The sequence below is a fragment of the Oncorhynchus mykiss genome, chromosome 2 (genome assembly GCF_057628025.1).
Source record: "Oncorhynchus mykiss isolate SJ-2025 chromosome 2, ASM5762802v1, whole genome shotgun sequence".
NCBI classification, from domain to species: Eukaryota; Metazoa; Chordata; class Actinopteri; order Salmoniformes; family Salmonidae; genus Oncorhynchus; species Oncorhynchus mykiss.
The window spans coordinates 167,083-180,000 of NC_143023.1; the positions used below are offsets into that span (position 1 = coordinate 167,083).

Below are 12,918 nucleotides of genomic sequence, written 5' to 3' on the forward strand. Positions count from 1 at the left end.
ATCACTTTAATGACTGTTAGGGGTCGACTGGTACTTCTACTGTTAGGGATCGATTGGTACTTCTACTGTTAGGGTACATACTGGTACTTCTACTGTTAGGGTACAGACTGGTACTTCTACTGTTAGGGTACAGACTGGTACTTCTACTGTTAGGGTACAGACTCAGAGATTCCTGCCTTCCTGTCCAAACCCCATCCCCAACCCAACCCCACGCCCCATCCTTAACCCCCAATCTCAACCCCAACCCCCAGCCCATCCCCAACCCCATCATTAACCCCCAACCCCATCCCAAACTCTCAACCCCATTCCCAACCCCATCCTTAACCCTCACCCCCAACCCAATCCCCAATCCCATCCCCTAACCCCCAACCCCATCCCGAACTCTACCCTCTACCCAACCCCTAACCCCATCCTTAACCCCTAACCCAATCCTTAACTCCATCCTTAACCCTCAGCCCCAACCCCATCCATAATCTCCAAACCCATCCTTAACCCCCAACACCACCCTTAACCCCCAACACCACCCTTAACCCCCAACCTCATCCTTAACCCCCAAACCCATCCTTAACCCCCAACCCCACCCTTAACCCCGAATCCCATCCTTAACCCCCAACCCCACCCTTAACCCCGAATCCCATCCTTAACCCCCAACCCCATCCTTACCCCTCAGCCCCAACCCCTTCCTTAATCCCCAAACCCATCCTTAACCCCCAGCCCCAGCCCTAACACAATCCTTAACCCCCAACCTCACCCTTAACCCCCAACCCATCATTATCCCCAACCCCATCATTAACCCCCAAACCCATCCTTAACCCCCAACCCCATCCCAACCCCATCCTTAATCCCCAACCCCATCCTTAATCCCCAAACCCATCCTTAACCCCCAACCCCATCCTTAACCCCCAGCCCCATCCTTAACCCCCAACCCCATCCTCAACCCCCAACCCCATCCTTAACCCCCAACCCCATCCTTAATCCACAAACCCATCCTTAACCCCCAAACCCATCCTTAACCCCCAGCCCCAACCCCATCCTTAATCCCCAAACTCATCCTTAACCCCCAAACCCATCCTTAACCCTCAACCCCATCCTTAACCCCCAGCCCCAACCCCATCCTTAACCCTCATCCCAACCCAATCCCCAATCCCATCCCCTAACCCCCAACCCCATCCCGAACTCTACCCTCTACCCAACCCCCAACCCCATCCTTAACCCTCACCCCAACCCCAACAACTCAACACTTAATACATAATCATACATTTCCTTCTGCAAATACTGAGTGTTTGTGGTGTTTTAATGAAGTCTTCTACAAAAAACACCCAAATTCCTCCGAACTTGAGAAATACCCACATTTTCCTGTTTGTACGTTTAGTCACCCTCCTCCACAGCAGAGTAGAGCCCAGTCTGGTTCTGTGTCTCAACTGTTTTTTGACTCAGAGATTCCTGCCTTCCTGTCCAAACCCCATCCCCAACCCAACCCCACGCCCCATCCTTAACCCCCAATCTCAACCCCAACCCCCAGCCCATCCCCAACCCCATCATTAACCCCCAACCCCATCCCAAACTCTCAACCCCATTCCCAACCCCATCCTTAACCCTCACCCCCAACCCAATCCCCAATCCCATCCCCTAACCCCCAACCCCATCCCGAACTCTACCCTCTACCCAACCCCTAACCCCATCCTTAACCCCTAACCCAATCCTTAACTCCATCCTTAACCCTCAGCCCCAACCCCATCCATAATCTCCAAACCCATCCTTAACCCCCAACACCACCCTTAACCCCCAACACCACCCTTAACCCCCAACCTCATCCTTAACCCCCAAACCCATCCTTAACCCCCAACCCCACCCTTAACCCCGAATCCCATCCTTAACCCCCAACCCCACCCTTAACCCCGAATCCCATCCTTAACCCCCAACCCCATCCTTACCCCTCAGCCCCAACCCCTTCCTTAATCCCCAAACCCATCCTTAACCCCCAGCCCCAGCCCTAACACAATCCTTAACCCCCAACCTCACCCTTAACCCCCAACCCATCATTATCCCCAACCCCATCATTAACCCCCAAACCCATCCTTAACCCCCAACCCCATCCCAACCCCATCCTTAATCCCCAACCCCATCCTTAATCCCCAAACCCATCCTTAACCCCCAACCCCATCCTTAACCCCCAGCCCCATCCTTAACCCCCAACCCCATCCTCAACCCCCAACCCCATCCTTAACCCCCAACCCCATCCTTAATCCACAAACCCATCCTTAACCCCCAAACCCATCCTTAACCCCCAGCCCCAACCCCATCCTTAATCCCCAAACTCATCCTTAACCCCCAAACCCATCCTTAACCCTCAACCCCATCCTTAACCCCCAGCCCCAACCCCATCCTTAACCCTCATCCCAACCCAATCCCCAATCCCATCCCCTAACCCCCAACCCCATCCCGAACTCTACCCTCTACCCAACCCCCAACCCCATCCTTAACCCTCACCCCAACCCCAACAACTCAACACTTAATACATAATCATACATTTCCTTCTGCAAATACGGAGTGTTTGTGGTGTTTTAATGAAGTCTTCTACAAAAAACACCCAAATTCCTCCGAACTTGAGAAATACCCACATTTTCCTGTTTGTACGTTTAGTCACCCTCCTCCACAGCAGAGTAGAGCCCAGTCTGGTTCTGTGTCTCAACTGTTTTTTGACTCAGAGATTCCTGCCTTCCTGTCCAAACCCCATCCCCAACCCAACCCCACGCCCCATCCTTAACCCCCAATCTCAACCCCAACCCCCAGCCCATCCCCAACCCCATCATTAACCCCCAACCCCATCCCAAACTCTCAACCCCATTCCCAACCCCATCCTTAACCCTCACCCCCAACCCAATCCCCAATCCCATCCCCTAACCCCCAACCCCATCCCGAACTCTACCCTCTACCCAACCCCTAACCCCATCCTTAACCCCTAACCCAATCCTTAACTCCATCCTTAACCCTCAGCCCCAACCCCATCCATAATCTCCAAACCCATCCTTAACCCCCAACACCACCCTTAACCCCCAACACCACCCTTAACCCCCAACCTCATCCTTAACCCCCAAACCCATCCTTAACCCCCAACCCCACCCTTAACCCCGAATCCCATCCTTAACCCCCAACCCCACCCTTAACCCCGAATCCCATCCTTAACCCCCAACCCCATCCTTACCCCTCAGCCCCAACCCCTTCCTTAATCCCCAAACCCATCCTTAACCCCCAGCCCCAGCCCTAACACAATCCTTAACCCCCAACCTCACCCTTAACCCCCAACCCATCATTATCCCCAACCCCATCATTAACCCCCAACCCCATCCTTAACCCCCAACCCCATCCCAACCCCATCCTTAATCCCCAACCCCATCCTTAATCCCCAAACCCATCCTTAACCCCCAACCCCATCCTTAACCCCCAGCCCCATCCTTAACCCCCAACCCCATCCTCAACCCCCAACCCCATCCTTAACCCCCAACCCCATCCTTAATCCACAAACCCATCCTTAACCCCCAAACCCATCCTTAACCCCCAGCCCCAACCCCATCCTTAATCCCCAAACTCATCCTTAACCCCCAAACCCATCCTTAACCCTCAACCCCATCCTTAACCCCCAGCCCCAACCCCATCCTTAACCCTCATCCCAACCCAATCCCCAATCCCATCCCCTAACCCCCAACCCCATCCCGAACTCTACCCTCTACCCAACCCCCAACCCCATCCTTAACCCTCACCCCAACCCCAACAACTCAACACTTAATACATAATCATACATTTCCTTCTGCAAATACTGAGTGTTTGTGGTGTTTTAATGAAGTCTTCTACAAAAAACACCCAAATTCCTCCGAACTTGAGAAATACCCACATTTTCCTGTTTGTACGTTTAGTCACCCTCCTCCACAGCAGAGTAGAGCCCAGTCTGGTTCTGTGTCTCAACTGTTTTTTGACTCAGAGATTCCTGCCTTCCTGTCCAAACCCCATCCCCAACCCAACCCCACGCCCCATCCTTAACCCCCAATCTCAACCCCAACCCCCAGCCCCATCCTTAACCCCCAACCCCATGCTTAACCCCCAACCTTAACCCCCAACCCTATCCTTCACCCCCTACCCCATTCTTAACCCCCAACCCATCCTTAACCCCCGAACCAATCCTTAACCCCCGAACCCATCCTTAACACCAACCCCATTCTTAACCCCCAAACCCATCCTTAACCCCCAACCCCATCCTTAACCCCCAACCTCATCCTTTACCCCAACCCCATTCTTAACCCCCAACCTCATCATTAACCCCCAACCCCATTCTTTACCCCAACCCCATCCTTAACCCCATTCTTAACCCCTAGCTCCTAGCCCCAACCCCATCCTTAACCCCAACCCCCATTCTTAACCCCCAACCCCATCATTAACCCCCAACCCCATTCTTTACCCCAACCCCATCCTTAACCCCTAACCTCATCCTTAACCCCCAACCCCATCCGTAACCCCCAACCTCATTCTTTACCCCAACCCCATCCTTAACTCCTAACCCCATCCTTAACACCCAACCCCATCCTTAACACCCAACCCCATCCTTAACACCCAACCCCATCCTTTACCCCAACCCCATCCTTAACCCCCAACCCCAACCTTAACCCCCAACCCCATGCTTAACCCCCATCCTTAACTCCCAACCCCATCCTTAACCCCCAACCTTAACCCCCAACCCCATCCTTATCCCCCAACCCCATCCTTAACCCCCAACCCCAACCTTAACCCCCAACCTTAACCCCCAACCCCATCCTTAACCCCCAACCTTAACCCCCAACCTCATCCTTAACCCCCAACCCCATCCTTAACCCCCAACCCCATCCTTAACCCCCAACCCCATCCTTAACTCCACCTTAACGCCCAACCCCATCCTTAACTCCCAACCCCATCCTTAACCGCCAACCCCATCCTTAACCCCAACCCCATCCTAAACCCCCAACCCCATCCTTAACTCCACCTTAACCCCCAACCCCATCCTTAACCCCCAACCCCATCCTTAACCCCCAACCCCATCCTTAACTCCACCTTAACCCCCAACCCCATCCCCAACCCCATCCTTAACCCCCAACCCCATCCTTAACCCCCAACCCCATGCTTAACCCCCAACCTTAACCCCCAACCCCATCCTTAACCCCCAACCCCATCCTTAACTCCACCTTAACCCCCAACCCCATCCTTAACCCCCAACCCCATCCCCAACCCCATCCTTAACCCCCAACCCCATCCTTAACCCCCAACCCCATGCTTAACCCCCAACCTTAGCCCCCAACCCCATCCTTAACCCCCAACCCCATCCTTAACTCCACCTTAACCCCCAACCCCATCCCCAACCCCATCCTTAACCCCCAACCCCATCCTTAACCCCCAACCCCATGCTTAACCCCCAACCTTAACCCCCAACCCCATCCTTAACCCCCAATCCCACCCCCAACCCCATCCTTAACCCCCAACCCCAACCTTAACCCCCAACCCCATCCTTAACCCCATCCTACCCTGTACAGTAGTACCCTGTCTTGTAATATTCTCCTTGTGTGTGTTTAGGTGTTCTGGGGCCAGGAGCATGTAAACTGTCTGCGGCTGGTGTATGAACACCTGCAGGCCTACCTCCAGAGGAACCAGGGATCTGGGTCAGGGGCTGGGACTGGGTCTGGGTTTGGGGCTGGGACTGGGTCTGGGTTTGGGGCTGGGACTGGGTCTGGGACTGGGTCTGGAACTGGGTCTGGGTTTGGGGCTGAAGAGGAAAAGCCCCCCATTGACACCCAGTCACCCCCCTCCCCTGAATCCCCCTCCCCCAGGACAGAACACAGCTCTGACGACCTCCGCACCGGGCTGTTCCAGTACATACAGAACTCAGGTGACCATCATACCTCACTACTACCTATTCACCTGTTTCTCAGGTAATAACGCACTGTTACTATCTATTAGATACAGGTAATAACACACTGTTACTATCTATTAGATACAGGTAATAACACACTGTTACTATCTATTAGATACAGGTAATAACACACTGTTACTATCTATTAGATACAGGACTCAGGTAATAACACACAGTTACTATCTATTAGATACAGGACTCAGGTAATAACACACTGTTACTATCTATTAGATACAGGACTCAGGTAATAACACACTGTTACTATCTATTAGATACAGGACTCAGGTAATAACACACTGTTACTATCTATTAGATACAGGACTCAGGTAATAACACACTGTTACTATCTATTAGATACAGGACTCAGGTAATAACACACAGTTACTATCTATTAGATACAGGACTCAGGTAATAACACACTGTTACTATCTATTAGATACAGGACTCAGGTAATAACACACTGTTACTATCTATTAGATACAGGACTCAGGTAATAACACACTGTTACTATCTATTAGATACAGGACTCAGGTAATAACACACTGTTACTATCTATTAGATACAGGTAATAACACACTGTTACTATCTATTAGATACAGGTAATAACACACTGTTACTATCTATTAGATACAGGTAATAACACACTGTTACTATCTATTAGATACAGGTAATAACACACTGTTACTATCTATTAGATACAGGACTCAGGTAATAACACACTGTTACTATCTATTAGATACAGGTAATAACACACTGTTACTATCTATTAGATACAGGTAATAACACACTGTTACTATCTATTAGATACAGGACTCAGGTAATAACACACTGTTACTATCTATTAGATACAGGTAATAACACACTGTTACTATCTATTAGATACAGGACTCAGGTAATAACACACTGTTACTATCTATTAGATACAGGACTCAGGTAATAACACACTGTTACTATCTATTAGATACAGGTAATAACACACTGTTACTATCTATTAGATACAGGACTCAGGTAATAACACACTGTTACTATCTATTAGATACAGGACTCAGGTAATAACACACTGTTACTATCTATTAGATACAGGTAATAACACACTGTTACTATCTATTAGATACAGGTAATAACACACTGTTACTATCTATTAGATACAGGTAATAACACACTGTTACTATCTATTAGATACAGGTAATAACACACTGTTACTATCTATTAGATACAGGTAATAACACACTGTTACTATCTATTAGATACAGGACTCAGGTAATAACACACTGTTACTATCTATTAGATACAGGTAATAACACACTGTTATTATCTATTAGATACAGGACTCAGGTAATAACACACTGTTACTATCTATTAGATACATGACTCAGGTAATAACACACTGTTACTATCTATTAGATACAGGTAATAACACACTGTTACTATCTATTAGATACAGGACTCAGGTAATAACACACTGTTATTATCTAATAGATACAGGTAATAACACACCTCATTACGGTCAACATGGCAACAGGACAGCAGAATATGGAGACGTTGGTGTGAAAGACCTTTATAATTATATAAGGTGGTGGTGGAACAGAACGAGTTCCCAAACACACTTCAGCCCGCTTGAACAGAAAGGGGATCAGGGCTTCTGCATGTGGAATAGAACGAGTTCCCAAACAGAAAGGGGATCGGGGCTTCTGCATGTGGAATAGAACGAGTTCCCAAACAGAAAGGGGATCAGGGCTTCTGCATGTGGAATAGAACGAGTTCCCAAACAGAAAGGGGATCGGGGCTTCTGCATGTGGAATAGAACGAGTTCCCAAACAGAAAGGGGATCAGGGCTTCTGCATGTGGAATAGAACGAGTTCCCAAACAGAAAGGGGATCAGGGCTTCTGCATGTGGAATAGAACGAGTTCCCAAACAGAAAGGGGATCAGGGCTTCTGCATGTGGAATAGAACGAGTTCCCAAACAGAAAGGGGATCGGGGCTTCTGCATGTGGAATAGAACGAGTTCCCAAACAGAAAGGGGATCAGGGCTTCTGCATGTGGTCTCAGAGAGGAAGACATTACGTCTGTTTCCAGTAAAACACAGTTTGTTCTCCTCCCTGGGCACGCTGTCTTCCTCCCGGACTCTCACACACGGTGGAGAGAGATCAAACCCTCTCCTCGCCCTCTCAGCTATCTGCCCTGTCAGCCGTGGTCAGTCAGCCTCTCCTCTCCCTCTCAGCTATCTGCCCTGTCAGCCGTGGTCAGTCAGCCTCTCCTCTCCCTGTCAGCTATCTGCCCTGTCAGCCGTGGTCAGTCAGCCTCTCCTCTCCCTATCAGCTATCTGCCCTGTCAGCTATCTGCCCTGTCAGCCGTGGTCAGTCAGTCTCTCCTCTCCCTATCAGCTATCTGCCCTGTCAGCCGTGGTCAGTCAGCCTCTCCTGTCCCTGTCAGCTATCTGCCCTGTCAGCCGTGGTCAGTCAGCCTCTCCTGTCCCTGTCAGCTATCTGCCCTGTCAGCCGTGGTCAGTCAGTCTCTCCTGTCCCTGTCAGCTATCTGCCCTGTCAGCCGTGGTCAGTCAGTCTCTCCTCTCCCTGTCAGCTATCTGCCCTGTCAGCCGTGGTCAGTCAGTCTCTCCTGTCCCTGTCAGCTATCTGCCCTGTCAGCCGTGGTCAGTCAGCCTCTCCTCTCCTTGTTTGTTGCATCGTTCCTCTGGTCTCTGATGCATTTAATACAGCTCTTTCCTCTTAATGGAGACAGGAGGCCTTCCTTCCCAGCAGTAAAAACAGTAGAGAGTCTGCAACATGTTGTGACCGACGGCCAGGGAGCTGGTGCTGGGTGGGGGGGTCCTCAGACCTGGGTTCAAATAGCATCCGTTTTGTTACTTTGACTCTTTGATTGTTCGTGCCTTTGAGTAGCTAGCTGGACAGGAAGTGTGACTTTTGGGATGACACCATTGGTTCCACGGTGCCAGGCGAGCTCAAACAACGAGCCCAGATTAGAGAAAACAATACTAGTATCAGTCAGTTCTAACCGTAGTCCTGAGGCCACGGTGTCGGGAGGCAGGAAGTAGCAGCTGGGTCGGTACGTTCCCTAGAAGTGCCAGGTAGTCCTGAGGCCACGGTGGCAGGAAGTAGCAGCTGGGTCGGTACGTTCCCTAGAAGTGCCAGGTAGTCCTGAGGCCACGGTGACGGGAGGCAGGAAGTAGCAGCTGGGTCGGTACGTTCCCTAGAAGTGCCTGGTAGTCATGAGGCCACGGGGACGGGAGGCAGGAAGTAGCAGCTGGGTCGGTACGTTCCCTAGAAGTGCCAGGTAGTCCTGAGGCCACGGTGACGAGAGGCAGGAAGTAGCAGCTGGGTCGGTACGTTCCCTAGAAGTGCCAGGTAGTCCTGAGGCCACGGTGACGGGAGGCAGGAAGTAGCAGCTGGGTCGGTACGTTCCCTAGAAGCGCCAGGTAGTCCTGAGGCCACGGTGACGGGAGGCAGGAAGTAGCAGCTGGGTCGGTACGTTCCCTAGAAGTGCCAGGTAGTCCTGAGGCCACGGTGACGGGAGGCAGGAAGTAGCAGCTGGGTCGGTACGTTCCCTAGAAGCGCCAGGTATTCCTGAGGCCACGGTGTCGGGAGGCAGGAAGTAGCAGCTGGGTCGGTACGTTCCCTAGAAGCGCCAGGTAGTCCTGAGGCCATGGTGACGGGAGGCAGGAAGTAGCAGCTGGGTCGGTACGTTCCCTAGAAGCGCCAGGTAGTCCTGAGGCCACGGTGACGGGAGGCAGGAAGTAGCAGCTGGGTCGGTATGTTCCCTAGAAGTGCCAGGTAGTCCTGAGGCCACGGTGACGAGAGGCAGGAAGTAGCAGCTGGGTCGGTACGTTCCCTAGAAGTGCCAGGTAGTCCTGAGGCCACGGTGACGGGAGGCAGGAAGTAGCAGCTGGGTCGGTACGTTCCCTAGAAGCGCCAGGTAGTCCTGAGGCCACGGTGACGGGAGGCAGGAAGTAGCAGCTGGGTCGGTACGTTCCCTAGAAGTGCCAGGTAGTCCTGAGGCCACGGTGACGGGAGGCAGGAAGTAGCAGCTGGGTCGGTACGTTCCCTAGAAGTGCCAGGTAGTCCTGAGGCCACGGTGTCGGGAGGCAGGAAGTAGCAGCTGGGTCGGTACGTTCCCTAGAAGCGCCAGGTAGTCCTGAGGCCACGGTGACGGGAGGCAGGAAGTAGCAGCTGGGTCGGTACGTTCCCTAGAAGCCAGTTAAACAAGACATGAAGGAGAACGGAACCATGAAAGCAGCTCTCTTCATCCATAACATTACCAAACACAAGCTGAGCCACTGTGAAAACAACATATTGTCTACCTTCAAGTGGGCTGCCGAGATGGAGAGAGAAACAGAGTGAGAGAGAGATCAGAGACAGACAGAGAGACAGCGAGAGTGAGACAGAGAGAAAGAGAGTGAGACAGAGAGAGAGACAGAGAGAGAGAGAAAGACAGAGACAGAGAGAAAGAGAGAGAGAGAGAGACAGAGACAGAGAGAGAGAGAGACAGACAGAGAGAAAGACAGAGAGAGAGAGACAGACAGAGAGAAAGACAGAGAGAGAGAGAAAGACAGAGACAGAGAGAAAGAGAGAGAGAGAGACAGAGAGAGAGAAAGACAGAGAGAGAGACAGAGAGAGAGAGAGAGACAGAGAGAGAGAGAGAGAAAGAGAGAGACAGAGACAGAGAGACATAGAGACAGAGACAGAGAGAGAGAGACAGAGAGAGACAGAGAGAGCTATACAAACTGATGGAAAGTGGTGTTGGGGGTAAAACATACGACATTATAAAATCCATGTACACAAACAACAAGTGTGCGGTTAAAATTGGCAAAAAACACACACATTTCTTCACACAGGGTCGTGGGGTTAGACAGGGATGCAGTTTAAGCCCCACCCTCTTCAACATATATATCAACGAATTGGCGCGGGCACTAGAAAAGTCTGCAGCACCCGGCCTCCCCCTGCTAGAATCCGAAGTCAAATGTCTGCTGTTTGCCGATGATCTGGTGCTTCTGTCACCAACCAAGGAGGGCCTACAGCAGCACCTAGATCTTATGCACAGATTCTGTCAGACCTGGGCCCTGACAGTAAATCTCAGTAAGACCAAAATAATGGTGTTCCAAAAAAGGTCCAGTCACCAGGACCACAAATACAAATTCAATCTAGACACTGTTGCCCTAGAGCACACAAAAAACTATACATACCTTGGCCTAAACATCAGCGCCACAGGTAACTTCCACAAAGCTGTGAACGATCTGAGAGACAAGGCAAGAAGGGCATTCTATGCCATCAAAAGAAACATAAATTTCAACATACCAATTAGGATTTGGCTAAAAATACTTGAATCAGTCATAGAGCCCATTGCCCTTTATGGTTGTGAGGTCTGGGGTCCGCTCACCAACCAAGACTTCACAAAATGGGACAAACACCAAATTGAGACTCTGCACGCAGAATTCTGCAAAAATATCCTCCGTGTACAACGTAGAACACCAAATAATGCATGCAGAGCAGAATTAGGCCGATACCCACTAATTATCAAAATCCAGAAAAGAGCCGTTAAATTCTACAACCACCTAAAAGGAAGTGATTCACAAACCTTCCATAACAAAGCCATCACCTACAGAGAGATGAACCTGGAGAAGAGTCCCCTAAGCAAGCTGGTCCTGGGGCTCTGTTCACAAACACAAACACACCCTACAGAGCCCCAGGACAACAGCACAATTAGACCCAACCAAATCATGAGAAAACAAAAAGATAATTACTTGACACATTGGAAAGAATTAACAAAAAAACAGAGCAAACTAGAATGCTATTTGGCCCTAAACAGAGAGTACACAGCGGCAGAATACCTGACCACTGTGACTGACCCAAAATTAAGGAAAGCTTTGACTATGTACAGACTCAGTGAGCATAGCCTTGCTATTGAGAAAGGCCGCCGTAGGCAGACATGGCTCTCAAGAGAAGACAGGCTATGTGCTCACTGCCCACAAAATGAGGTGGAAACTGAGCTGCACTTCCTAACCTCCTGCCCAATGTATGACCATATTAGAGAGACATATTTCCCTCAGATTACACAGATCCACAAAGAATTCGAAAACAAATCCAAATTTGAAAAACTCCCATATCTACTGGGTGAAATTCCACAGTGTGCCATCACAGCAGCAAGATTTGTGACCTGTTGCCACGAGAAAAGGGCAACCAGTGAAGAACACACACCATTGTAAATACAACCCATATTTATGCTTATTTATTTTATCTTGTGTCCTTTAACCATTTGTACATTGTTAAAACACTGTATATATATATATAATATGACATTTGTAATGTCTTTACTGTTTTGAAACCTCTGTATGTGTAATGTTTACTGTTAATTTTTGTTGTTTTTCACTTTATATTTTCACTTTGTATGTTGTCTACCTCACTTGCTTTGGCAATGTTAACACATGTTTCCCATGCCAATAAAGCCCTTGAATTGAATTGAATTGAATTGAGAGAGACAGAGACAGAGAGAGAGAGAGACAGAGAGAGAGAAAGACAGAGAGAGAGACAGAGAGAGAGAGACAGAGAGAGAGACAGAGAGAGGGACAGAGAGAGAGAGACAGAGAGAGAGACAGAGAGAGAGAGAAAGCGAGAGAGTGCTGCAGATCTAATAGACTACAGAGAACTAGACTAGAGGACATATTAAAACATATTTTCTGGCGCGAGGAGCCCAGTGTTTGTTCCCCTGAGGACCAAAACATCAATTCTGCACTTTACTTTTTATCTAATAAACAGTTTTCCAAACGGCAGCCATGACCAACATCACACACACACACACACACACACACACACTCACACACACACACACACACACACACACACACACACACACACACACACACACACACACACACACACACACACACACACACGTGTGAGCACATACACACACACACACACACACACGTGTGAGCACATACACACACACACTCGCTAACACACACACACACACA

General features: G+C 49.9%; 1 protein-coding gene across 3 annotated transcripts in view; it reads left to right on the plus strand.

The window, feature by feature from the left end:
• The window catches only part of LOC149984734 (intermembrane lipid transfer protein VPS13B-like), a 283,030-nt gene that overhangs the window by 145,715 nt on the left and 124,397 nt on the right, over nt 1-12,918 (plus strand). For all 3 annotated transcript variants that reach the window (XM_090215719.1, XM_090215714.1, XM_090215713.1), the window contains exon 13: nt 5,596-5,908. In XM_090215719.1, coding sequence (XP_090071845.1) covers nt 5,596-5,908 — 313 coding nt within the window. The remainder of the gene's footprint in view (nt 1-5,595; nt 5,909-12,918) is intronic.